The sequence below is a fragment of the Terrapene carolina genome, unplaced genomic scaffold, assembly GCF_002925995.2.
Source record: "Terrapene carolina triunguis isolate 2854851 unplaced genomic scaffold, T_m_triunguis-2.0 Scaffold1018, whole genome shotgun sequence".
In the NCBI taxonomy this organism is placed as follows: domain Eukaryota; kingdom Metazoa; phylum Chordata; order Testudines; family Emydidae; genus Terrapene; species Terrapene triunguis.
The window spans coordinates 566,992-593,300 of record NW_020665369.1 but is presented as its reverse complement, the minus strand read 5'-3'; the positions used below and the strand labels follow the sequence as shown (position 1 = coordinate 593,300).

The window sequence follows — 26,309 nt, the reverse complement described above, 5'->3', positions numbered from 1 at the left end:
TCTTTGACCTATGCCAAACATACCACACACTTCTAATAATGCATGTAGCTGAGGGGGTGAAGTGGAGGGCCACCCAGCAGCAATATGTGGAAAAGACCCCCACCCCAAGAGAACTCTGCCCTCTTCTATACTTCCTCCCTCAAGGTGTCTCACTTATATTGCCATCCTTTACTTTCATACTTTTTTTTTTTTAAGTGAAATTCTAGATCTAGTGTCAGGTACACAGTTGACAGTCCTGGAGATTAGAGCCCTTTATCCGTACAGCACAGACAATGACAGCACAAGTTTCCTACTCCCCATCCCGCAAGTGTGCCTCATTTCCAAGGTATTATCTCTAGGATTGAGAGGGGAGTTCAGTTTCCACAGCCCATTCAATCGTTGGCCTGTTTTCTGAGAATGGTAACAAGAAGGCATATTAGTACTAGTTTTGGAAATAGTCGTATGATGTGAAACTGCACTGAGGTCCCAAACTCACTTCATATAGGCCACTGAAACAGTTCTTGGAGTATAACTATTTCTAGTCACTACCAGTCTGGTGGGCCACTTTGGAATCAGTTGACCCAAAGGAGAAAGATTCTGTATTCCAACCCCTTCTCTATTCTCCACTTGCTCAACCCAGAAAGGCCAGGTCAAAAGGTAACTACAGAGTAATTCCTGGGATTGCAGAACAGGGGAGCATGTGAAGGATATCTGCAGCATCCCAATGCAAAATTAGACTAATACACTTTACTACTCCTTGCACAGCAACTTGTTGTTTAAGCTGTTTTTCAAGAGTTACTACTTTTTAAGGGCCTTTGGTAATGTGTATAAGCTGTTGTACATACTAAATAACCCTCAGTATTCACAAGCAATAAGAGCCAGTTGAGCTGTCTTTCTGGGCAGCCAACCTTAATTTGGGGATTGTATGTGAGCTGAAGTATCAAGCTCACTCTGAACCTCAAATAATTCAAGCAATAATTTCAAACACAGGTTTTAGATGCTAAAAACCCTTTGGGTAATGCCTTCTGCTACATGTTCCAAAGCTCCAAAAGGCATAGGTAGCAATTTTAAATCCTCTGGGAACTTTGCAAAGAATAGAGAAAGGAGCTAGGCTAGGTGAACCACAAGCTGCAAAATTTCTAATCATTTGGATCATTATTGCTGTGTTCTCCACCTCCCCAAGATAGATGTTGATGGCCTAAATTGTTATTTTTTGCCCATCATTCTCTATTAGTTTGCTGTTAAAATGCATTAGTAATACTGAGTCACAAAGTCATGAGTGGATGCTGTGGGTTTAACATCTGTTTTCAGCTAATCAGAAGTGACTTTTAATTACTTGGGTTCTGCTTTTTGTTTGAATCCTGTCAAGGCTGTTTGGTGCATAGATTTTGGGTGAAGCAGGCACACAGGGTCTTGTTCCTTTCCCCCACTCCAACTGCCTGACACTTCCTCCACACTCCTCCTCCACTTGGTCCAGGACACTTGAGGACATGAAAGCAGAGAAATCCCGCAACTCTCCCAAGCTGCCATCTGTTGTGCAAACCATAACCTTCTGGGGGTTGTCTCTTAGGACTCCAACTAACTTTATCACATTTGCTGCTACATTTGTAAAATGAACTTTTGGCTGTATTTATTAGCGAATTTTAATCTAGTTTACAGTTCGTTTTTGGAGTAGTTTTGCCCACAGATGGATTAGGAGTGATGGGGTGTTTGATTTTTTTTTTTTTTTGAGTGCTTTGTTAAAGGCACAGTGATCCCTCTTCTATTATTTTAGTTTTGGACTTTCTTTGAAGATTGAATTGCAGGAAAAAGCAAAACCTGCAGTCAAGCAAAGCTCTGGAAGGTTTACACCCCGGACTCCAGCTCCCGGTTTTTTGCTGAGATGGGGATCACAATAGGGACACTTGCTGTTTTGTTTTCTTAAAATGAACCAGAAGGTAAATGTGGTAGGTAAATGACTGGTTAATTAACACTTTATGCAATTTTAATTTTATAGAAGTTTAAAAATAAAAGTTGGTAGATTCTGATTGGTCCTAGCTCTGGTGAAATGGCTGTTACCCCTCCATGACTTACTTGATTCAGGCCTTTGTCCTTTGTTTAAGTGCCTTTTCTTTATTTTATTTCCCCCTCTCCCTTCCTTTAAACTGTTCTCAGAGATCCTAAAGTGCTGGGAGGCATTTGGGAGAAAAATCTTAAACTTGCCAAGAAGACTTTATGCTGTTATACTATTTTCCCTTTTGTAAAAAATGTGGGGGGCGGGGGTGTGTGTGTGTGTGTGTGTGTAATAAGTTATAGCTGCTGTACCATGGCATTCATTCTGTATGCTCTCTCTCACACACAAAGCAGTATTCCTAAGAATCTATTTTACTTCTGAAAGGTGGACATTTGGGCACAGATGACAGTATAGTAAGCCGTGTGTGTGAGAGAGATAGAGGAGTTGGTTAGTGGGAAAGGAATGTGATGCATTTCCCTTTGGAGGTCTGTTTGAATCTTGTTTAGGTCGCAAATGAAATTAGTTTGGTAGTCTCAGTCTGTCTACCTGTAAGTATTAGTCTGTCTCTCATAACCACTCCTAGAGTTTGGCACAATTCCCCACAATTGATAGTCCTTTTAGTAGAGGAGACAGCTAAAATACTAGGTTGAAACAAGTCTGAATTGAGATGTATTACAGGGAAGCTTGCATGGTGCTATCCACATCTGCCCGACAATAGTCATTCTATCAGTCTCTAGCTTAAATGAGTACTTAAATTCACCAAAGTTGTGCCACTTTCTCGCATGCAATAGAAGAATGGAGTGGGCTTCCTTATATTGTTCTCAGCAAATTAGTCTCAGTAAAACCTTGCTATAATCCACAAACTGCTTAAATCACACACCAGAAAAAGTGCATTTTTCCAGCTCTCAGCAAAGATTGGAGTGAGGTGTCTTCTACAAATAATGAAGTCTCAACAAGAAGATCTACTAATTAACAATATAAATAATTACAATACATCTTAACTACAGTGATCAAACTAAATGGACTTATCTGTTTTATTTGTTAAATTTTGCTTGTTATATAATAAGCAATCTACTAATAGGTGTCCAAGTGATTTAATGCAAATTAGCAAGGTTTTACTATATGCTGAAAATAATTGAACAAATGTCTAGCTTGCATTTCTATAAAAACTTTCAGAGAAATCAGTGTTGACTAGTCAAAAGCAAATGTTGACTAATGCTGAATGTTGCTCAACCTACAATAACAAACATAAATAGGCTATGGTGGTTCTGTGAAGTATTTCTACTAGGTAGTGACAGGCTTGGTCTGGTTACAATATGGAGGGGGAAAGAGTGGGCTTTCCCCTTCCAGAAACCAGATCAAGGTTTGAGAACTTCCCTCCCTAATTAGGAGCAGAGTTAATCTAGAAAGCAAGGTGGGCTGTCAAGTACCAGGGTTTGGTTTTGTGAGAGAAAATGGGGTATGGCTATAATTTTAGTTTTTAACCTTACCTGAAAGCTTTTTTTAACCTGTTGAAAATCATGAATGTATCTATATAAAATAGTGATCCTGCCAGCACAAAGCAGCCCCAAAGCTGGCTTACCCAACTTTCCTGAGACCCAGCAATTTCTGGCTGTTAACATAGCCCCTTGGGGTTATGGGTAGGTGAAGTAACTTAGAGAACCTATGAATCTGCTCCAAGGGACCAGCCTGGCATGCAGCTGTCCCAGGATTGGGAGGAAACACAAAGGTGCTCTCCAGCCATGTGTGCACGCCCTACCTGAGTTGTGCTGTGCTCTCCTTAGCTGAGGCAAAGGATGTCTGTCTACATTTTTAGTATCCAACATGTGATAACTGTAACTCTATAGAGCAACTCTTAGAATGAAGAAAATCTTTTTTCCTACTTATTCCATCTTTCTAGAAATGAATTGCAGCTTCTCCTTTTCTCTCACCACCCCCTTCTGGCTGTAAAGCAGTAAGCTGCTAATAAATTTTAATTACTAATGAAAGTGTCCAGTACAAGTGGGGTACACTACCTTTGGTTAACTTTGACAGTGTTCTTGACTGCCCAACAACAAAAGAAAGGATGTGAGAGGGGAAGATCTGTTGTCCAACCAAAACAAGTTGGGAGATACTACCAAGTTTAAGATAAACCAAATAGCTGATGACACCCAGAGCTTATTTGGGACTGATTAGTTTTCACCTATGGGGGGGGGGAAAAACTGTGTTGTGTTCTCAGCTTTTTCCAGATAAGGCCTTAGTTTGATTAGTAGTCATGAATATCAACTATGCAGATGAGTATTCTTTACATGTTCCAGTGTTATGTACACTCCTCACCCTGCCCCCATTAACAAATGTTAAACTTCTACCCAAAGAAACATGACGTAGTTTTTGAATGTCTGTACTACAAAAAAATATTTTTTTCTAACAGGGAAAATGAACTTTGTATTCAAAAAGAAAAAAAAAAAGAAAAAAACCCATTCTCTGGTGCAAACTCTAGTGTCAGAAGTGTAATGAAATGGCTTTTGAAGGGAGACTAGGTTTGATTCTGAGAGCTTTTTAGATAGTTGCACAATATTCAGCTCTGCAGAACTGGACCAAGAAGCCACAACAATCTGAAGTAATTCTGATGTATAGATTACACTTTTGGGTGGGTGAGGGATTGATTTCCTGTACCCTTCCTACCACCGAAATATAGGATTTAGTAAATGCAATGTTTAGTGAACTGACTGCTTCTAATTAAGGGGAGATTTTAGCTAGTCAGTGGCTGGATCTCTTATAGATGGAATCTCTTCTAAATAGAGGCTGAATTGGGATCCCCACTGCCTTCTCATCCACTGCTCAGTGTTGCACTTGTTACAGCAGAACAATCCAGCTCAGAGGCAAGAGCTGTAATGAGTCTGTTTTAAAGTCAGTATTTCTATCTTGCTGTAGCAATTTGTGCAATTTTCTTGCATACATGCTCAAGGTTTAGACTGGGATTTGTTTCTCTCCAGAATATTTATTTAGGACTATTGATTTAAAGAAGTAAAATACATTACACTATTAATTAATTATTCCTCTCTACTTCCCCCCAAAAAGTCTCTGCTGAGCACTGTTATATTTTAGCAGTTAAATTAGTCCCCTTTCTATGTGATTCTTTTCTCCCTCTTTCAGCCTCCTTCCCCCGAGGGTTGGGGGTCAAATGCATTTTGTGGTTAAGTAATCCTTAGAATGCTGGCAATTTCTAGGCTACCAGTTAAAGATGCTTACTATAGGAGAGTATCTGTTGTTGTAATTTAGAGAGAGAGAGAAAGCACTGTACTAGAACTCTTCCTTGTGAGCAGACATAGGCGAGTCCTTTTACCTCTGCCTAGTGAAGGGATTTGCTCAACAGCAGAGCTTCCAAGCTTAAAAGCTGCTTATTCTAATTGCAGCAAGAGTCCTCTCAGTGAAAGGGTTTAGGCTGCAGTATCCTTTTTGCTGTTTCATTAAAAAATATATGAAAGAGTTAACCAGCTTAATTCTACTTGGCTGGCTGGTGCTCTTGAGAATGTAGATTATGTAAAGTGAGGGGCTGAGGGCCCTTTACATGGGTACTTTCCTGACTGTCATTGCCAAGTTTAGAACAAAAAATTAGCAGGCGAGTGCTTATTGTGCCTCAACTAAACTTAAAAAGAAACTGTCAGTATACAGACTTTTGTGATCCTCCTTAATACCAAGAAAGGGAATGTACAATTCCTGTGCGATGGCAGACATATTTGAAGTGGGGATTCTGTGATTTTTTTTTTTCTTCTTCATTTTATTCCACACGAATTCACATGTCTACTTGCTCCTTAGTACCTGCTTACTTCAGAACATGGGGAAAAGCCCTTGGCTTGGTGAAAGGAGAGCGGGCCCATGTGCTTACCTGATGAACTCCCCTGTGAAATGCTTCTCCCATCTGACAATAAGCATGTATAGTAGCTCTTGAGGAGAGGGGCCTGAATAACCAAATCCAGCTACTTATTGGTGACGGGTGCCAATTACTTTGGGTTTTTTTTTTTTACAAAGATGCGTTCCACTAACTTAAAGGGATACTGTATTTTTAAACAAGTGATTTTTGATTTCTCTCTCCTTATAAAACTGGACCTGAATACAAGTTTTGAGTTGATTTTTTTTTTTTTGTAATAATCTCAGGACCTGAAAGATTGTAGCATTTAGTGTGTCTTAAAAATTATGTACTGTACCAGCCATGGATTTTGTAAATACACTTGTCTCCCTTTTTTCTATTATTTTAGTTTAAAAAAAAAAAAAAGTGTGTAAGGCTCTTTGCCAGAGGAACTGGTGCCTGCTTAATTTCCATCCTGAACTGGAGCAGGAAAATGGGGAAGCTGCTGCCACAAAAGTCTGCACCAGTTCCAAATGTGTGTGCTTGCTGATCCATTTAATACATCCTAGCCATTTAACTGGGAAGCTAGAGTTTCCTGTGTGTATTCCCAACTGAGGCTGGCAGCGCTTTGGCCACCTGGGAGGTTCCTGATAAAACTCTTCACCTTGATATGTGATGTTTTCACTTTCCTCCCAAATATTCAGGTTTATTGTCCTGCATTTTGCAGGACAGTTTGGATTTTTTTGACAGGTTGCATATCTGACATTCTGCAAGAATAGCTGGTGGAACACAATTCTTTTTATCATGCTTTGGTCCCGCAGGATAAAATAGCAAAGAAGGCAGTGCTATCCCATAACCACATATGTGCACTCACTTGCAGATCTCAGTGTGGTAACTGAATCTACTGAACCTGCCTTACAGGTCCCAAACATGTTCTGTCCCTCCCTACTTTCACTATCCTAAATAGGGTGCTGAGATTTTTTGGCAATAGGCTTGCTCTGAGATTCCAAGTGTAGCTAGCAGGCCTGTGTTCTAAAGTAAGAGCCTTATTCAATTGAGTGTAAATGTTTCCTGTCCTTAATTGGGACAGGGTTCTTTTTCATGAGTGTATTTTTCTTTTGTATGTGTCACGTGTCTGTGCTGTATTAAATAAAGAGGAATGTACATATTAGCACTGTGTGTGTGGTTGTGAGATAGATAACTTCTCAGCATCACAAAGACTGGACAATTTACATCTAAGTTTTCTGCTATAGCTGCCTTCATTCCAACTGTTAGTTGAAATAAGTTACAGTTCCATTAGAGACCCATGTCAGGTAACATATCAATCCCCCACTGGTTGGGGAAGAACATATATTGTTTCAGTAAGATGCCTCATCTTCAGACTGCAAGCAGCAATAATGGGACAGAGCCTGAGGAAGATTCACAGCTACACGGGGAAGGGGGGGTAGCTATGATTAAATAAACGTGTAACGGCACTGGCAGGGGTGTTAAACTACATCTTATCTTCCCCATCCCACAACACGTTACCCGCCCCCCCGCCCCCCCGACAGGGCCAGGGCTGGTTCTGCATACGGCGGTGGTGCTGGGTCAATAGGGCTGGTTCTCAACTTTGCTCCAGCCCCCTAGTTTGTATCTAATCTGCTCGTTTCTGACACTGAAGAGCTCTGCACTAAACTTTGATTGGCCCATCAGTTTTAGCGCAACTGGCCTGCGCCTGCAGACGGGCGAGTCTTAAATTAGCCGGAGACAATGTTGGCCCCGGTTTGCTTGACCACTTAACCCCCAACCCCACGTGTCAGAAGCTACTGACCGTGCACCAGAAAACTCAGTCCGCCCGGGCCTGGGACCGGCGTGTGTTGGGGGGAGCTGAGCAGCGGTACCTGCTCTCCACCGGCACAAGGCGCCACTCGCTCCCCCTATGAGCCACCCAGTATATGGCAGCCTGGCGCGGCGCCGAGCGGGGGCCGGGCATGATCTCACGGCCGCGGCCTCCCTAATTCAACGTAGCGGCCAGGTTCTAAGGCCACGCGCCGCCCCCAGCGCCATCATTGCCCGACCGTACTCACCGTCTTCGGGTAAAACTACACTTCCCAGGGTTCCGTGCGGGGAGAACTGCCATTCCAATGACGTAGTGCTCCACTCTGGTGCGCAGACACGATAAGTCCCAGAAGGCTGTGCGCACAGCTTCCTGTCTACAGTTGACAAGAGCGTGGTAATAGATTGACCAATCGGTATGCGTTAAAGGGAGGGGGTCGGATTTAGGGAGAAATGAACGAATGAAGAACATGTTTTTGTGGTCGCCCCAGTGGCCTAATGGATAAGGCATTGGCCTCCTAAGCCAGGGATTGTGGGTTCGAGTCCCATCTGGGGTGAGGAGAATTTTTTCCCCTTCCCCAAACTATTTATCCGTGTGACGCGAATTGGTCCTCAGTCGGATTTTACTCAGGACAGGTCTTTCCACACTGTGCTTCAACTCGAGGGTGGACTGACGTCACTGGAGGTGACTTGTTCCCAATATAGCCTCATGCATAACTCTGAACACTTGATGCGAGATGAGTTGAAGCGTAACAGCTCATCCTCCCAGCTGAGTGTCTTTGACTGACTGCCCCACAGTGGGGGGAGGAACCACACTCCTATCTTATTGAACCTGATCAACATACAGTTTTATCAACTCCAAGCCTTTAAATATCATGCCTTTGGCTTCAAAATTATGAGACTTTAATAAACGTATTTTTTTTTTATTTACCCACATCTCAGAAAGCAAATAAAAATAACCCCAAATTTCTTATTTTAAAGTCTCGTGATTTTTTTAATGCTTGGGGTTGATAATATTATATGGCAATCAGGTTCAATAAGATAGAGTCCTCTGGTTGCCCACCCCCTCCCCCACTCTGGGAACATAGCTTTTGGCAGATACAGCAAAATGAGTTGGTTGGTTCATTAACAAGTGGAAGACAAAATATATGGCTCTCAATGTCACAAAAGTAACCATTAGACTGGATGAAGAACCCCTAGAACGGGGTGGGCAAACTTTTTGACCCAAGGGCCACATCTGGGAATAGAAATTGTGTGGTGGGCCATGAATACCCACAAAATTGATTGGGGGTGCAGGCTCTGAGATGGGGCCAGAAATGAGGATTTAGGGGGCTTGAGGCTGTGGATTGGGGGGAGGGCTCCACTGGGGTGAGGGCTCTGGGGTGGGGCTGGGGATGAGGAGTTTGGAGTGTAGGAGGGTGCTCTGGGCTGGGATCGATGGGTTTGGAGGACAGGAGGGGATCAGGGCTGGGGCAGGGCATGAGAGGCTCAGGAGTGCAGGCTCCGGGCGGTACTTACCTCAGGCAGCTCCTGGAAGCAGCGGCATGTCAGGTCTCTGGCTCCTACGTAGAGGCGCAGCAAGACGGCTCCTCACGCTGCCCCGTCTGCAGGCACTGCCCCTGCAGCTCCCATTGGTTGTGGTTCCTGGCCAAAGGGAGCTGCGGGGGCCGTGCTTGGGGCAGGGGCAGCATGCAGAGCGAAGCACCCTGCCTGTCCCTACGCGTAGGAGCTGGAGAAGGGCCATGCCGCTGCTTCCGGGAGCTGTGTGGAGCGGTCCCCGACCCTTCTCCCCAGCTGGAGCGCCGGAGTGGGTCAAGCCCCAGACCCCGCTCCCCAGCAGGAGCTCGAGGCCCGGATTAAAACGGCTGGTGGGCCAGATCCGGCTTGCGGGCCGCAGTTTGCCCACGCCTGCACTAGAAGAAGTAAGTTATTTTACCTAGCTAAGGAGTGAGATGTGTAATGATGATGACACCATGCTATTTGACACACAACAAATATAAAAAACCACCAAAAATGTTCATAAACTTGAAAAGATTTGAAAAAGTAACATGATTGGCCCTCACACAAAAATACATTGCTGTTTTTTAATGCTAGCATCTTGCCTTCCCTCCTTTATGGCATCATGGAAATCTATAGAAGTTGATACAAAAATCAACTCATAGTAAATGCCTATGGAAGATCTTCAAAGTCCATTGGAAAGAGTTTCTTGCAACATCAAAAACTCATAAGTAGAACAATCTAACTGTGGCATGAAGACAATGGACATATTTAGGACACACATTAAGAATGACAACAACATGACTTCCATTGCAAGTGATCATATGAACAGGCCACTTAGAGAAACATTATACAGACCAACTGAAAAAGAAGCCAAATCCATCAACATGACACTCAGAAGCCTGAACAGACCAGCACAAGAAAGAAAGAAATGGCAGAAAATGATGAATGTCTTGTGCTCCAGAGGATGAAGGGGAGAGGTGTATACTTTTGTTTGTCTGGTTGGGGGGAGCGGGGGAGAGAGGGAGTGATATTGTTGTTTGGGGGGGGGGGGTTGGTGATGGTGGGATTTTTTAGCTTTTAGGATTCATGTTTTTGAGGTTTTCTCCACTACCGAAGAAATAGAAACTTTAAATTAAAGCTGAGAGGCTCATGTACTCATTTGATTCCAGTGGTTGGGCTCATACAAAAACAGATAGCAAAATTCAAAATAAAGTAAGTTAGTAACACTGGCTTGTGAGCACTGAGCTGCACACCAGTTTGTTGCTGTAGATCTGCTCACAAGGCCCTAGGACTGCAAACATTCATTTGTTATTAAAGTGCTACTCATCAGTCCTAAGACTCCAGGCATTCAAAATACAGCAAAGGAGGCTTAAAAATAGCTCAGATGCCTAAAGCTCAAGTAAAACACACAAGGAAAAGTGCAAGTCACTTGTTTAGCCTGGATTAATGAATTCCTGGTCTCCTGCCCAGCATGAGTAGGTAGCCCAACTAAGTGTCCGTCTCAGCTTGTCACTCGCCAGCCTGCTAGAGCCATTTCTCTGTGTACGGGCAGGGCCATGTGGCGGGTTGGGTTTGTGTGTCCACTCTCCGTTTTATTCACAATTTGTTATGGGCTAATTTCCCTCCGGCTCAGAGGGGGAGGCCGGGGAGCTTGGCAAGGGTCACGAACTACCCAGAGTTGCGTGTGCCCCGTGGTGGGCGGTAAACGCACCAGGCCCCTGCAGGTAGCACAGGGAAGGGGGGCGGTGCCTGGGACTCAGCGACTGACAAAGGGCGCCGGGCCCGGCGGGATGTCTGGGCACTGGGCACCCCGGCGCGGGGCCCGCCCCCACCCGCAAGGCCCGGGTGTGCGACACCCCGGGGACGGGACACGCGCAGGGGCGGCGCAGGGACCCGACAGCGCTGTGGGACAGCGGCCCCCAGTCCCTACTCGGCACTAAATGCGCGGGGAACGAAGGTCGCTGGGGCTGGAGGCAGAGACCGGGCCAGAAACTCCGCCCCGCAGCCAGCGCGACTCTGCGAAGCGCCTTCCCTCAATTGCCAATCCGCCTCGGTGCTCGATAGCCCGCCCTGCCAGCGCGTTTGGTGGGCGCGATCATGCAACTCGGCCCTCTATAGCGCATCCTGGCGGTGTCTTTCCTGAGGGCGATTTGCCGGCTTGTGCGGCGCCTGCTCTCTCCAGCCGCCCTCCCTGACCGCGATGGATAATTCAGCGCCCGATTGCGCCGCCTCCCCGGGTTTGTTTCAGTTTTTTAGCGCTCGATTGCTTTCCCCTAATTGGGGAGGGGGGGTCTGCGCCAGGTGTCTGCTTCCCATTGGCTGATTGGTGAGGCGGCTGCACCCCATTGGCTGAGGGCACAGAGAGACGGGCGCTGAGGGGGAAGATCAAGAAGATGGCGTCTCTGGGCTCGCCGCTCCGTACCCTGCGGAGCCTCCTTCGGGAGCTGCGCTACGTGAGCGCCCAGGCGGGCCGCCCCTACCGGGACATGGCGGCCTATCAGCACCTCAGGGAGGCCTTCCGCGCCCACCGGGTACGGGGCGGGACGCCGCTGGCCGAGCCACCCCTCCCCCCGCTGTAGGCAGCTGCCGGCAACACCCCCGTGGCTCCGCCCCTCCCGCGTGGCTGGGGAGCCTCGCTAAGCTCCCCGCGGCGCTCAGAGTCCGTCCCTCGCCCCCAGGAGCCAGGGCCGGGCGCGGCTCTCTGCTGCCCCCTGCAGCTGGAGCCTGGCCGGGGCTCCGCCGCGCGTTCCTCGCCTTGCGCCAAGTCAGGCTGCGCTCTTCGGCCGGGGGCCTCACCCCGGGCCCTGGTTTGCAGCTCACCCGAGCCGGCTACTCGGGCGAGGCCTCCGGAGCGGAGCGGAGCTGACACAACCGTCCCGCCGCTGCAGGAGCCGGACGCTGGCTGTGCAGCGCTAAGCGGAGCGAGCACGTGGCGCGCAGCCAGCCCCTGGGTGCCCAGGTGCCGGTTTTATACACGCCCTTCCCTTGGTGGGGGACGTTGAAGCCAGAAAGGTCACTGCGTGTCTTGAACAGCAGGGGCCCGTTAGCTTGGCTGCCCGTCGGGTATGTGCTAAGCCTGTTGTTTGGCTTCCTCCTGTCTACAGATCACCAGTGAGAAACTCTGCAGGGCCCAGCATGAGCTGCATTTCCAGGCTGCTACTTATCTCTGCCTTCTGCGCAGTGTCCGTGAACACCTAGCGCTTCACCAAGCGTACCACGCCAGAGGAGAGCGCTCCACTGAGGAAGCTGCTGGCCTTGTGGGCCTTAAACTGCCTCAACAGCCAGGAGGGAAAGGATGGGATCCATAGGAATGGAGGAGTTCACTAGAATGGTTTCAGAGTGGTAGCCGAGTTAGACTTTTGCTTTGTTACAATTCCTATTTATTGTTAAGTAAAAATCAGTTTATTGAAACTTCTTTATTTAGGTTTCCTCACTTAGGTTTTCTATTTATTCTTAGGCTTTGTGTCTCCGTCAGGTGAGAATCTATCTCATCAGATGCTAGTTTATGATTTGACAGACAAGGTCCAGGGAAAGAGGGCAAAACTCTTCCCCTGACATGAGTGCTCATTTGTCTCATTTTCTAGAAACTTTCCTGAATCTCTGGATAAGATTGTGCTTGTCTAATGTTACCTAGGTCCTTCAAACAGTTATTTTCTAGCTGTCCTCTATGTAGTAATTGGCCGTTTTAAGAGTGAAGACAGCTTGTAAGAAAAATACCAGAGGATTCCTAATGAGCACAAGACCTCAGATCTGTGCTTAATCGGAAAGATTTTACTAGCACCTACCACCACAGTAGCCAATGCAATAGTAATTCAGAGAGAAGAGCACCACCTACCGAATCATCAATTTCTACCATAGCTGGGTTTTTTAAATTTCTTCAGGGAATATAATTGGGTTTTTTCTAATGCCTTCAATATGTTGTATATCTTAATTGTTTCACTAGAGACCTGAGGGACACTGTAAAAAGCGACAGAATCCTGTGGCACCTTATAGACTAACAGACATATTGGAGCATAAGCTTTCGTGGGTGAATACTCACTTCATCAGTAGTACAGCTCACATAGAAAGGTCCCAGGCCATTTAGGGGTTAAGTCAAACTACTTAAAAGTCAAGAGGCAGCCAGTGCATGGCCCAGAGAACAGATGTAATGTACTCACAGAGCTGTTTTATTTAACGAGTCAGCTGCTGCATTCTGCTCTAGTTTCATTTTCTAAATGGATTTACTGTAAAGCCTTATGCCAAGCTCATTGTGGTAGTCTGATTTAGAGATGACAAATCACTCCAGCCAGGTCTGAATCTATGAGGAAATATTGCAATCTCTGGGCCAAACGCACATGGGAAGGAGCACTCCAGGTTGCTTCTATGTGATTCTATGAAAACAGTTGGAGTTTAGCCATCCCACACCCTTCAAAAGGTTCCAGTGTTTGGGAGGGTTCAAGCATCATTGGAGCCAAACGGGGGGGGGGGGGGGGGGGGGGGGGTGGATATAACCTCCACTAACTCCTCAAGATGCTTTCCCCTGCCCAGCATAAGCATGTGGATTTTATCAGGACCACTATAGGCTGTTAAAAGCCAAGATGGATATACACTGGGAATTGAAATGAGTAATGTGATTGATTTCCACAGCACTATTAAGCGTGCCTCACTGCTGGGTCCAGTGAATGTGATGAAAGGTAGCTGTACTATGTGCATCTTCCTTGTCAGATTTAAAAGCTTGGTGACACATGTAAAATTACCAGATAGCAATGTAAATTAGCTGAATGAGTGTGAGACAAATTGATGAGGCTTCATAAAGAGAGTGGTAGAAAAGCAGAGTGTGTTGAGGTTAAAACCTAGTACTACTAACTAGCACTAAGCACTGGCTCCCTGGGCCAACCACCTTTTCCTTTCTAGCACCTCAACCTAGTTTTTCCTCCTGTGGGGGGTGGTCCTTCATATACCTCTTGAAACCCTCCATACACAAACATATAAATATACATATTATTCCCAGCTTTACTTCCCCATTGTTGTAGTGATGACCCTGTCTCCAGCTGAGAAGTGGGGGGGGAGGGGAGATTTCCCTTCTTAATTTGGTTATTTTTCAGCAATGCAACATACTTTTCCCCCTTTCAACTCAAACTGTTATCAAGAACTTCAAATCTATAATCTTAAATCTGTTTTTTGTTTTACATTTTGGTTCAATACTAGCCATGTGTAAAACTATTTTAATGTGTTCCTGGACACAGACAGAAGAGTCTTTGGCTCTCTTGGGACTTAAATCAGTGGCTCTTTTGGGACACTAGATGGCAACATCGTTCTAGGGAGTGGGTAACTGGGAGGTTTGTGAGTTTGGATGGATAGCCATTGCAGAGTTATCTTGTTTTTATACTGGAGATCTCTTTGGTTTGAGCTAATTCCAAGAGCTCTTATATCATTGCTCTGAAAACGTAAGAAGCAGATCCAGTCCATTGGTCTTGCCAGTTATACCCACAGGGACCTCAATTTTAGGGGAGGGGTTTCTGAAGAGCTGCTGTTATGACAGTTATCTTTCTACCTGCACTGCCATAATTTCATTCTGCATTTTAACATGATCTCTCTCTGAACTTACTTACCCTGATATGAAAAGGGGAACCTTAAGGTGATGCTCAATTCCATCCAAACAAAGGAGCTCAGAGGCGGGAAAAAATAGTAACTTGTAAAAAAAAGTATTTGCTCAGGCATACAGTGTTGCAGGTGGTTTGACACACTATGCATTCACACTCACCCCACACAATTCCATTCAAGTATACTTTATTGGCATTAAAGTTGTACAACTATTACCACACTGTAAAAGGCAAAACAAAAGTATGTCTCTCGCAGACGTAGATGCATTAGTCCATAAGCCAGGCAACTTTTTGGTACCATAGGGTGGACAAATTCACATTTTCTTATTTTTTAAGGTCCATGCATACACATTACAAAAATAGGTGGTTGACCTTTATGCGTGGTAGTTTAAAGATGGAATTGTATGGTTTCCAAGGAAACTATGCATGTAAGGGTAGACACTGGGTGAAAAACAGATATGGGCTATATTTTGACTAAAAATGAATACATCTTCACTCGATCTTGGGTAATTTTGTTCCATTAAAATAATGAAAACTATGCTCCGTTGCCATGGCAACCACTAACAGCCTAACCGGGGGGAGGGGCTCCACACCATGCTTCATGTGAAAACATGTTATGATTCTACAGGCATTAAAATAATTATTTTTAAACTTACATCTTAGGTCACACTACTTTACTGTATACAACTACCTACACATTGATTTTATGTATTTTTCCTCTGTTTGCTTTAGATTTGACTGTTAAGTGGTTCCTGAATGAACAATGGAATCTGATTTAGAAGTTCCCAGAAAGGGTCCATGAACAGAGCAAAGATCTAAAAACATGAGTGATATGTGATGTAGATGCTCTTTTCACAGACCTGACCAAACCAAGAGACTTGGAATCATGGACAAATCTTTTAAGAGCCATAGAGATCCAAAAATGTGCTACCATTATGCAATATAAAGACAACAATGAAGTACCCAACGTATTTTACCATTTGTGATAGGGTGTACAAACCCCACACTGAGCAACAAGGGCTTAAGGGCTCATTTTGGAGTGGTAGGGCCCGGGCTCCCCTCCCCACAACCCCCTTGGCAGTCCAGGGTTGAGGCCATGACCACTAGGCCACTCTTCCCAACCAGACCCTGAGTGGAGACCATTACACCATCTCAATTGTTGAAAGATCACACATACAAGAAAACTTTGCAACAGCTTGAAAAACAAGCAGAACCTTGCAACTACAGTGAAGAAATTGGCCATAAATTGCACAAATCAATAAGGTGAATGGGCTCATCATCCACCAGAGCGTATAGAAAAAGTCTATATATTCTGTGACAAAGTATCCACGAATGTGAAAGGGACCAAGTTCGAAGAGCCACTGTCTAGCAGAAGATCTCAGGTCAGATAGGAATGTGTGGAAAAGAGCAAAATAGACAGACAAAGATATTGGCAGTTACATCGAGAGAGCTGGTAGCAGCAGAGGCACACTATCACGATCTTGTTTTGGAGCCTACACAAGATCAACAGAAAAGCACAAGCGTCATTAAGGTGAAGATGATGATAGCATATACTCTATGAAAGAAAAAAACAGTATATGATAGGTTATTCAGTTATATCCATGCTGATTTATTTTCAAAGTCTTGTTTTGTATCAATGGTGAATCTGACACAGAAATTTGTGGCCAATATGAGCTATCTTGATATTAAAAAATATCAAGCCACAAACAAAGAAACCCATTCAGAGAAAATTAGAAGCAGGCTTCAGTAACAGCCTGGAGATTGTATCAAATAATCACAAACTTGTGCTGATACCAAACAACCTACGGCAATATTAGATTCTCCCTGACTAAGAACGGCCTCTGAGCTGGATTCACTTTTCTCAGAAGAGCCTGATCAGGTCTTGATGCCATGTACCATGAACAGATGACTGGATTTGAAGAAATCCAACACTGAACAAGTATAGCCTCCACCACCAGAGAGGCCTGATAATGATTACACCCTAATGCCAAAATCTCACGGCCTTCCTCAAGATGTTGTTAGCAGGGGACAAAAACGAAACTATACCATCCTCACAAATTCAAAGATTCATACAGTCCTTTTCCCAAGATTTTATATATGCCATTAGTGAAGGTGTGCTGAAACTTGCCACGCATATCCTATTACCATGGGCAGTGAAATCCCTTGTGACGGGTTGGGTCCCAGAGATCCCCTTGGGACTGTCACCTGATGTGCTGAGACTACCTCTGAGCCCATTTTCCCGGCCAGCTTGTGACTTCAGAACCCTGTCTTGTTGAGTCAGACACGCCAGTCTGCTCCAACACAAACCCAGGGTCTGAACCACACGCCCCAAAGCTGCAGATTTAACTGAAAACAGCTTAAGAAGTGCTCCTGTCTCCAGCACCCAGACACCCAACTCCCAATGGGATCCAAACCCCAAATAAATCCATTTTACTCTGTATAAATCTTATACAGGGTAAACTCATAAATTGTCCGCCCTCTATAACACTGATAGAGAGCTGGAGCAAACAGCTGTTTGCTCCCCCAGGCATTAATTACTTACTCTGGGTCAATTAATAAGCAAAAGTGATTTTATTAAGTATAAAAAGTAGGATTTAAGTGGTCCAAGTGATGACATCATCATCCGGACACATGGGAAGGAGGCCCTTGAGGAATTCCACCAGGATTTCAACAATTTCCACCCCACCATCAACCTCAACCTGGATCAGTCCACACAAGAGGTCCACTTCTTAGACACTACAGTGCTAATAAGCGATGGTCACATAAACACCACCCTATACCGGAAACCTACTGACTGCTCTACTTACCTACATGCCTCCAGCTTTCATCCAGACCACATCACATGATCCATTGTCTACAGCCAAGCTCTAAGACAGGGGTAGGCAACCTATGGCACGCGTGCCGAAGACGGCACGTGAGCTGATTTTCAGCGGCACTCACACTGCCCGGGTCCTGGCCACCAGTCCGGGGGGCTCTGCATTTTAATTTAATTTTAAATGAAGCTTCTTAAACATTTACTTTACATACAACAATCGTTTAGTTATATATTATAGACTTATAGAAAGAGACCTTCTAAAAACGTTAAAATGTATTACCGGCATGCAAAACCTTAAATTAGAGTGAATAAATGAAGACTCGGCACACCACTTCTGAAAGGTTGCCAACCCCTGCTCTAAGATACAACCGCATTTGCTCCAATCCCTCAGACAGTGACAAACACCTACAGGACCTCTATCAAGCGTTCTTAAAACTACAATACCCACCTGGTGAAGTGAAGGAACAGATTGACAAAGCCAGAAGGGTACGCAGAAGTCACCTACTACAAGACAGGCCCAACAAAGAAAGTAACAGAACGCCACTAGCCGTCACCTACAGCTCCCAACTAAAACCTCTCCAGTGCATCATCAAGGATCTCAACCTATCCTGAAGGACAATCCCTCACTCTTACAGGCCAGTCCTTGCTTACAGACAGCCCTCCCAACCTGAAGCAAATACTCACCAGCAACTACACACCATACAACAAAAACAACAACCCAGGAACCAAACCCTGCAACAAACCCCGGTGCCAACTCTGTCCACATATCTGTTCAAGGGACACCATCATAGGACCTAACCACATCAACCACACCACTGGGGGCTCGTTCACCTGCACATCTACTAATGTGATATATGCTATCACGTGCCAGCAATGCCCCTCTGCCATGTACATTGGCCAAACTGGACAATCTCTATGCAAAAGAATGAATGGACACAAATCTGACATCAGGAATTATAACATTCAAAAACCAGTAGGAGAACATTTCAGTCTCCCTGGTCACTCAATAACAGACCTAAAAGTGGCAATTCTTCAACAACAAAAACTTCAAAAACAGACTCCAACATGAAACTGCAGAACTGGAATTAATTTGCAAACTGGACACCATCAAATTAGACCTGAATAAAGACTGGGAGTGGTTGGGTCATTACCAAACCTAATTTCCCCCATACTAATTTTCCCCTACTGTTACTCACACCTTCTTGTCAACTGTTTGAAATGGGCCACTCTCATTACCACTACAAAAGTTATTTTTCCTCCCTTGGTATCCTACTGTTAATTGAATTGTCTCGTTAGACTGACCTCCCACTTGGTAAGGCAACTCTCATTTTTAATGTACTGTGTATTTATACCTGCTACTGTATTTTCCACTCTTTGCATCTGATGAAGTGGTTTCTAGCCCACGAAAGCTTATGCCCAAATAAATTTGTTAGTCTCTAAGGTGCCACAAGGACTCCTTGTTGTTTTAGACAGAACAAAGTAAGTTATCAAGCAAAATGAAACAAAACAAGCAAATCTAAGCCTAATACATTTAAGAAACTGAATGCAGGTAAATCTCACCCTCAGAGATGTTCAATAAGCTTATTTCACAAACTAGACTGCGTTCTAGTCTGGGCCCAATCCTTTCCCCTGGGACAGTCCTTGTTCCAGCTCAGGTGGTAGCTAGGGGATTTCTCATGACTGCAGCGCCCTTTGTTCTGTTCCACCCCCTTTTATAGCTTTGGCACAAGGCAGGAATCCTTTGTCTCTCTGGGTCCCCACCCCTCCTTCTAAATGGAAAACCACCAGGTCACATGTCCTGTGAGACCCCAAGCCTTCATTATTCGTGGCCTGCGTCACAGGAAGTCTTGCAAGTAAACAGAGGCATTTACAACCAATTGTCCTAGTTGATGGGAGCCATCAAGATTCCAAACCACCATTAGTGGCCCACACTTTGCATAATTACAATAGACAGAGTTATGTTTCATATTTCTAGTTTCAGATACAAGAATGATACATTTATACAAATTGGATGACCACACTCAGTAGATTATCAGCTTTGTAATGATACCTTACAAGAAACCTTTTGCATGAAGGATATTCCAGTTACATTATATTCACAGTCATTAGCATATTTTCATAAAATCATATGGAGTGCAATGTCACACCCTCCTCCTGAATTTACTGCCAGAGACTTGGACGCTGTCCGTGCCCGAGGCAGTACACCTAAAATTCCTCTTTGGGCTCCCCTCTGGGGCAGACACTGTGTCCCCCAAAAGGAAAAGAGACCCTGATCCAGCTAACAGCTATGACAGACCCTTCACTGGCCAGCAAAATCCACCCCCCCCCTTTTACTCAGGTTGGGCTTGCTTCCAGCTACAGAGTCCTTGGGGTCTGTTCCCATTCCAGCAGTCACCAGGACCCCAACTTCCACCTTCAGGATACATGTCTCTTTGCACCTCTTCCACTTCATTACAGCCAGTTCATGCTTTTGGCTTTCAATTTGTGCTTGTCTCTGGGCCTCAATTTCTTTTTTAAGTCCAGAGTTTGCTGGTGGGCAGCCTTTTGTGCTTCAATTTGAGCCTGTTTCTGGGCCTCAAATTCTTTGTTTTTTTAAGTCCAGGGCTTTCTGGCTTTCTCTTTCCTCCTTAGCAATTTGTAACCTGTGCAGTTTTAGCTTCTTCTGAGCTTTACTCTTACCTATTTTGCTGATTTTCCTACCTCTATTTTCCTTACCCGAAATAAGCAAACAGAAAATAAACCAGTAACCACTTTGTTTGTTCTCCAGCCACCACACTCAAAAGTCATTTAAAATCAGTACCAGTGTCTGAAAGCAATCAGCTGTGCACAGAGCCTACCAACTACGCCACTGTGACGGGTTCAGTCACAGAACCTCCCTCAAGACTGATGCTAGATGTACTGGGATACCACCAAGAACAAACCCCCCTGCCAGAGAAGGCTTCCCTCCACTCCTGTCTTGCTGAGTAAGACACTCCAGTCAGCTTCAACACAGACCCAGAGGTTGGGCCATGACCTCCTGCAGTTCACTGAAACTGAGATCCACACAGCTTAGGGGCTTCTTAGTTAACAGAGACTTTCCCAACACCCAGTATTCAGTCTTTCTGGGAGCCTAAACCCCAAATAAATCCATTTTACTCTGTATAAAGTTTATACAGGGTAAACTCATAAATTGTCCGCCCTCTATAACACTGATAGAGAGATGGAGCAAACAGCTGTTTGCTCCCCCAGGTATTAATTACTTACTCTGGGTTAACTAATAAGCAAAAGTGATTTTATTAAGTATAAAAAGTAGGATTTAAGTGGTTACAAGTAATAACAGACAGAACAAAGTAAGTTGCCAAGCAAAATGAAACAAAACATGCAAGTCTAAGCCTAATACATTAAGAAACTGATTGCAGATAAAATCTCACCCCCAGAGATGTTCCAATAAGCTTCTTTCACAGACTGGACTCTTTCCTAGTCTGGGTCCAGCAATCACTCACACCCCTGTAGTTACTGTCCTTTATTCCAGTTTCTTTCAGGCATTTCTTTGGGGTGGAGAGGTCATCTCTTAAGTCAGCTGAAGACAAAATGGAGAGGCTTCCAGGGCCTTTTATAGTCTCTCTCTTGTGGGCGGAAACCCCTTTGTTCTTCTGTGCAAAGTCACAGCAACAAGATGGAGTTTGTAGCCACCTGGGCAAGTCACATGTCCGTGAATGATTCAGCTTTTTGCAGGCCAACGCCACTGTTTACATGTTAGTTTGAACATTCCCAGGAAAGCTCAGACGTGAATTGGCGTCTCCCAAAGTCCATTGTTAGTTAAGTGTTTCTTAATTGGGCACTTACTGAGAATAGTCCTTTCTCAAGAAGCTGACCAAATGCTTCACTGAGGCTAATTAGGCCTTGGCTTCACTTGCATATGTACAGCTCTGTGAGTTAAACCTGACTTCGTGCAGCTGAGTAGGGAAAGCGCTGCAGTCTGTCCACACTGACAGCTGCCCAGCGCACTGTCGTGGCCACATTTGCAGCATTTGCTGCGCCATTGGGAGCGGTGCATTATGGGCAGCTATCCCACAGAGCACCTCTTCCCATTCTGGCGCCGTGGGTTGTGGGAAGGGGGCGTGGGTGCGGGGCATTCTGGGTCCTGTCCCAACCCCCCGTGATGCATCGCTTCGCATCCCAGAAATCCCTTTGTTTCCGTCCACCTTTGGCGCCATCTTTCAACAGTTTCTGTGCAGCGCAATCTGTTGTCTGTGGGAAATGGAGCCCGAACTGCTGAGGTGTATGCTGACTTATCTTGCCAGCACGTCACGTTTGGCTGTCGAACTATTCCTTAAGATCCAAAGTGACAGTGAGAGTGAGGAGTCCGACGATGCTATCAAGCCGTGTAACGTGTATGACACGAAATTGCTTGTGGCATTCACGGACATGTTCAGCACCGTGGAACGCCGCTTTTGGGCTCGGGAAACAAGCACCGAGTGGTGAGATCACATCGTCATGAAAGTCTGGGATGACGAGCAGTGACTGCAGAACTTTCGGATGAGAAAAGCCACTTTCATGGGACTGTGTGAGGAGCTCGCCCCCACCCTGCGGCGCAAGGACACAAGACTGAGAGCTGCCCTGCCAGTGGAGAAGCGGGTAGCTATTGCAATCTGGAAGCTGGCAACTCCAGGCAGCTACCGGTCGGTCGCAAACCAGTTTGGAGTGGGAAAGTCGACCGTTGGAATCGTGTTGATGCAAGTTTGCAGGGCCATTAATCGCATCCTACTCAGAAGAACCGTGACTCTGGGTAACGTGCAGGAAATAGTGGATGGCTTTGCACAAATGAGGTTCCCTAACTGTGGAGGGGCGATAGATGGGACGCACATTCCTATTCTGGCACTACCCCACCTAGGATCCGAGTATGTTAATCGGAAGGGGTATTTCTCTATGGTTCTCCAGGCGCTTGTGGATCACCGTGGGCGTTTCATTGACATTAAGACAGGCTGGCCCGGAAAGGTGCATGATGCACGCATCTTTCGGAACACTTGGCTGTTCAGGAAGATGCAGTCCGGGACTTTTTTCCCAGAGCGGAAGATCACGGTAGGGGAAGTTGAAATGCACATTGTGATCCTTGGAGATCCCGTTTACCCGTTAATCCCGTGGCTCATGAAACCCTACACAGGGAGCCTTGACAGCAGCAAGGAACGGTTCAACTACAGGCTGAGCTGGTGCCGAATGACTGTGGAGTGTGCCTTTGGCCGTTTAAAGGGCCGCTGGCGATCTCTGTATGGGAAGCTGGACTTGGCCGAAAACAGCATCCCCGCGGTTATATCCGCGTGCTGTGTCCTCCATAATATTTGTGAAGGGAAGGGTGAAAGCTTCACTCAGGCATGGATCTCCGAGGTTGAACACCTGGAGGCTGAATTTGCACAGCCAGAGAGCAGGGCTATTACAGGGGCCCAGCCCGGGGCTGCAAGGATTAGAGATGCCTTGAGGGAGCAATTTGAGGCTGAAAACCAGCAGTGATATCTGGTGCCCTGCATGGGAGTGAAGTACAGTAGCTCCAATCTTTAGGAATCAGTGTTTGCTAAGCAGACAAGCAGACTTGCAGTGCCTGTTTATTTCCTGGGCTAAGGAGTCTTTTACTTTATGCAATAATAAAGAATGTTTTCAAAGCCAAAAAATCCATTTATTGAAAAGAAAAAAAAATTATTTATTGAAAAGAAACAAGGGGGTGGAGAGGGGAACGGTACAATCACAGATTCGCGTTTGTCCTGTCTGGTGTGCTGTGCAGTGAGTGCTGCACTTCAGGATAGCTATACTGCATGGTGATGGGGGTTGAGTGCAGAGGGTAAGGGTCATGGTTTTCAGGGCTGGGTGGTGAAGATACTGGTGTTGGAGGCAGTGGGTGGTATGAAGAACACGGAAGTTGGGGAAAGTGGGTTGGAGGCGACAGTGGGGCACAACGGAAAGAGTTTTGGGACAAGGGCTGTGGGGGGGGGGTGGCGTTTGCAGTACTGCTCCTTCTGCATGTCTACGAGCTCCTGGATAGCGTCTGCTTGGCGCTCCAGGATGCTTATGAGCCAATCCGTGCTTTGCTGCTGGTGCGCCGTGCTTTGCCGCTGGTGCGCTGCGTTTTCCTGGCGGATCCTGCTTTCTCTCTCCCTCCAGTTCTGTGCTTTCTCATTCTCTTTAATAGATTGCCGCATCACTTCTTGCAGCATGTCTTCTTTGCTTTTTCGCGGTCTCTTCCTGAGTCTTTGCAGTCTCTGAGCAGGCAATAAGAGGGACGGCTGAGGTCTCAAGGTTGATGCAGCTGTATAGGCAAAATGCAACATTTAACAGAGGCAGCATTGTTTATACCAGAGTAATGATTTCCCCCGCACTTAAGGAGTAGAAAACACACAGGGTCTACACAATAGCATAATTTTCCCATCCGAAACAGAGCACACATATCCCACGGGAGCCTCAAAATGGTGAGTAAGGGGGACTGATTGTTTCAGGGCTGCAAGGTCCTCTGGGTTTCTGTGCCTTGAGGAGAGCCAACAGCTTCAGGGGGCAGCTACACTGAACAGTGTCCCAACATTTTCCACAGAAGTTCGTCCTGGACAATATCTCGCTGCTGAGGGTGACCTGGGAAGCAAGGGAGGGTCTTCTACTGCAATGCGGCTTCCGCCCTGGCCCATATGCAGCTTGCCTGTGTGCAGCAATGGTCCCCCCGCCCCTCGCGGCACAGTGGCGCAGACACGTTAGCCTGGCTGGGACAAGGACCACGATGGCTCTCCCGATAAACCTGCGCAAGCGCATTGCACACATTCTAGATGAGACATTCAAGGAGATTACCGAGGCCAATTACTGCGATGTGATAAACCACATCAATGCACTATTCTGCATCTAGGCATGCATTCCTAACCCTCCCCTCCCAGAGAGCCCGCACCAAAAAAATTCTTTCCTGAAAAAAACCCCACTTACCGGGAACCTGCTCTTCTGTTTGTCCTCCACCAAGTACCGGCCGTTGCAACTGGCTACCTTCCTCCTGGCTCGAGAAGAGCTCCTGGCTGCATGGCTCCAGGGATTCCGGGGTGTCTCCATCCGGCCCACCACCCTCACTCCCATTTTCCTCCTCCCCCACACTGGCTCTGAAGTGTCCATGGTGGTGCTCAGAGTGGAGGTGGGGTTAACCCCAAGTATCGCATCCAGCTCTTTGTAGAATTGGCAGGTCGCGGGGGGAGCACCCAAGCAGCCATTTGCATCACGGGCTTTGCGGTAGGCACTCCGCAGCTCCTTCACTTTAATCCTGCACTGCAGGGCGTCCCGGTCATGGCCCCTTTCCATCATGTCCTTTGATACCTTCCCGAAGGTATCGTAATTCCTACGGCTGGAGCGCAGCTGGGACTGGACAGCTTCCTCCCCCCAAACACTGATGAGGTCCAGCAACTCGCCATTGCTCCATGCTGGGGCTCGCTTGGCGCATGGAGGCATGGTCACCTGGAAAGGTTCGCTGATAGCACTCCACGCCACGGCGGGCTGAGCAAACAGGAAGGGGATTTTTAAAATACCCAGGGAATGTAAAGAGTGGGTCACATGGTTGGTTACCTGAGGCCAGGGCAGTAGAGTTTGAACTGATGACCAGAGTGGCTAGAACAGGCATTGTGGGATACTGCCGAATACTTCTGGAGGCCAATCACAGCGCATCGGGTGACCACACTGGCGCTGCAGCGGCAGCGCAATACACGCTATTCCTCTCCGGGACGTGGAGTACATGCAGCGCTGCAACCACGGAGATACAGCGCTGCAAATGCCTTGCCAGTATGGGCGGGGAGTGAGTTACAGCGCTGGGGGCGGCTTTACAGTGCTGCAACTCGCAAGTGTAGCCAAGGCCTTAGAATCAAACACATTGAGATACAAGTACATAGCCAATATTCATAACTTCCAATACAAAAATGATACACACATATAGACAGCATAATCATAACCAGCAAACTACAACTTTTCCATAGGCACCCCACTTGACTTCCTCTATACAAGACCTGGTGCAACCATAGGTCCCTGGTTGCAACAATGATTTATACAGTCACAGTTCATGTCAATAATGTCACATCCCTCACAGGCAACATGGAGTTGATTAAGATACTCAGCCAACAGGTATATCATATAGTCATCTGAATGAAATGAAATGAACACAGCCTCCTGTCTACAGAAGCGGGTTAATGAGGATGAATCAGGTGTGGCAATACCATTCAACATTCTGCCCTTCATCCCCACATCTTTGGCATATGATAACGTCAACAGACTTGAGGAGATATTCAGTGCAAGGACATCACAGAATAACTGGTATTGCAGTGCACCCTGAGATACCAACTGTTAGAGAACCCAAGAAGCCCCCACGAGCAGAGAAAGTAAATTGAGTTTTTCCAATATTTGTATTCTTGTGGGCTTGATGTCACTTGTCAATGTAGTTATGGCAGAACACACAATAACATTAGTAGCATGGAAAAAGCTTCAAAAACATGAAAAGAAACATTTCTATTACATTATGTAATATTTAGACGTCAGGAGTGGTTTAATTATCTATTTTGTAGATGGAGATTGAAATTAATGCCCTTAACCTGATATCAAAATGCAACTGTTTGATTATATTTTATTCAACACGTTCATTAGCAAAGTGTGTTTCCTTTCATTGAAGCCCTTATACAACAAAAATCTGCATATTAAGAATATTTAAAAAAAAAAAACTGATGGCTAACCAACAACAACCACCAGGCTCTGGTCTACTAAACGACTCTGTAAGAAAGTCCACCATAACTTTTCATCGTCCGTTGACACAGAGCTATT

The 26,309-nt window shown here is 45.8% G+C and overlaps 1 protein-coding gene and 1 non-coding gene across 2 annotated transcripts in view; both read left to right on the top strand.

The window, feature by feature from the left end:
• The first annotated feature begins 8,100 nt into the window (after positions 1-8,100).
• TRNAR-CCU lies at positions 8,101-8,173 on the top strand. Its single transcript has one exon. It is a non-coding gene; the product is annotated as a tRNA-Arg (tRNA).
• Positions 8,174-11,481: 3,308 nt separating this feature from the next.
• The window catches only part of LOC112115903 (putative RNA-binding protein Luc7-like 2), a 79,338-nt gene continuing 64,510 nt past the window's right edge, over positions 11,482-26,309 (top strand). Inside the window, exons 1-3 of the mRNA XM_026661350.2 lie at positions 11,482-11,647; positions 12,221-12,334; positions 23,325-23,331. Of these exons, the coding sequence (XP_026517135.1) occupies positions 11,510-11,647; positions 12,221-12,334; positions 23,325-23,331 (259 nt within the window). The 5' untranslated portion in view covers positions 11,482-11,509. The remainder of the gene's footprint in view (positions 11,648-12,220; positions 12,335-23,324; positions 23,332-26,309) is intronic.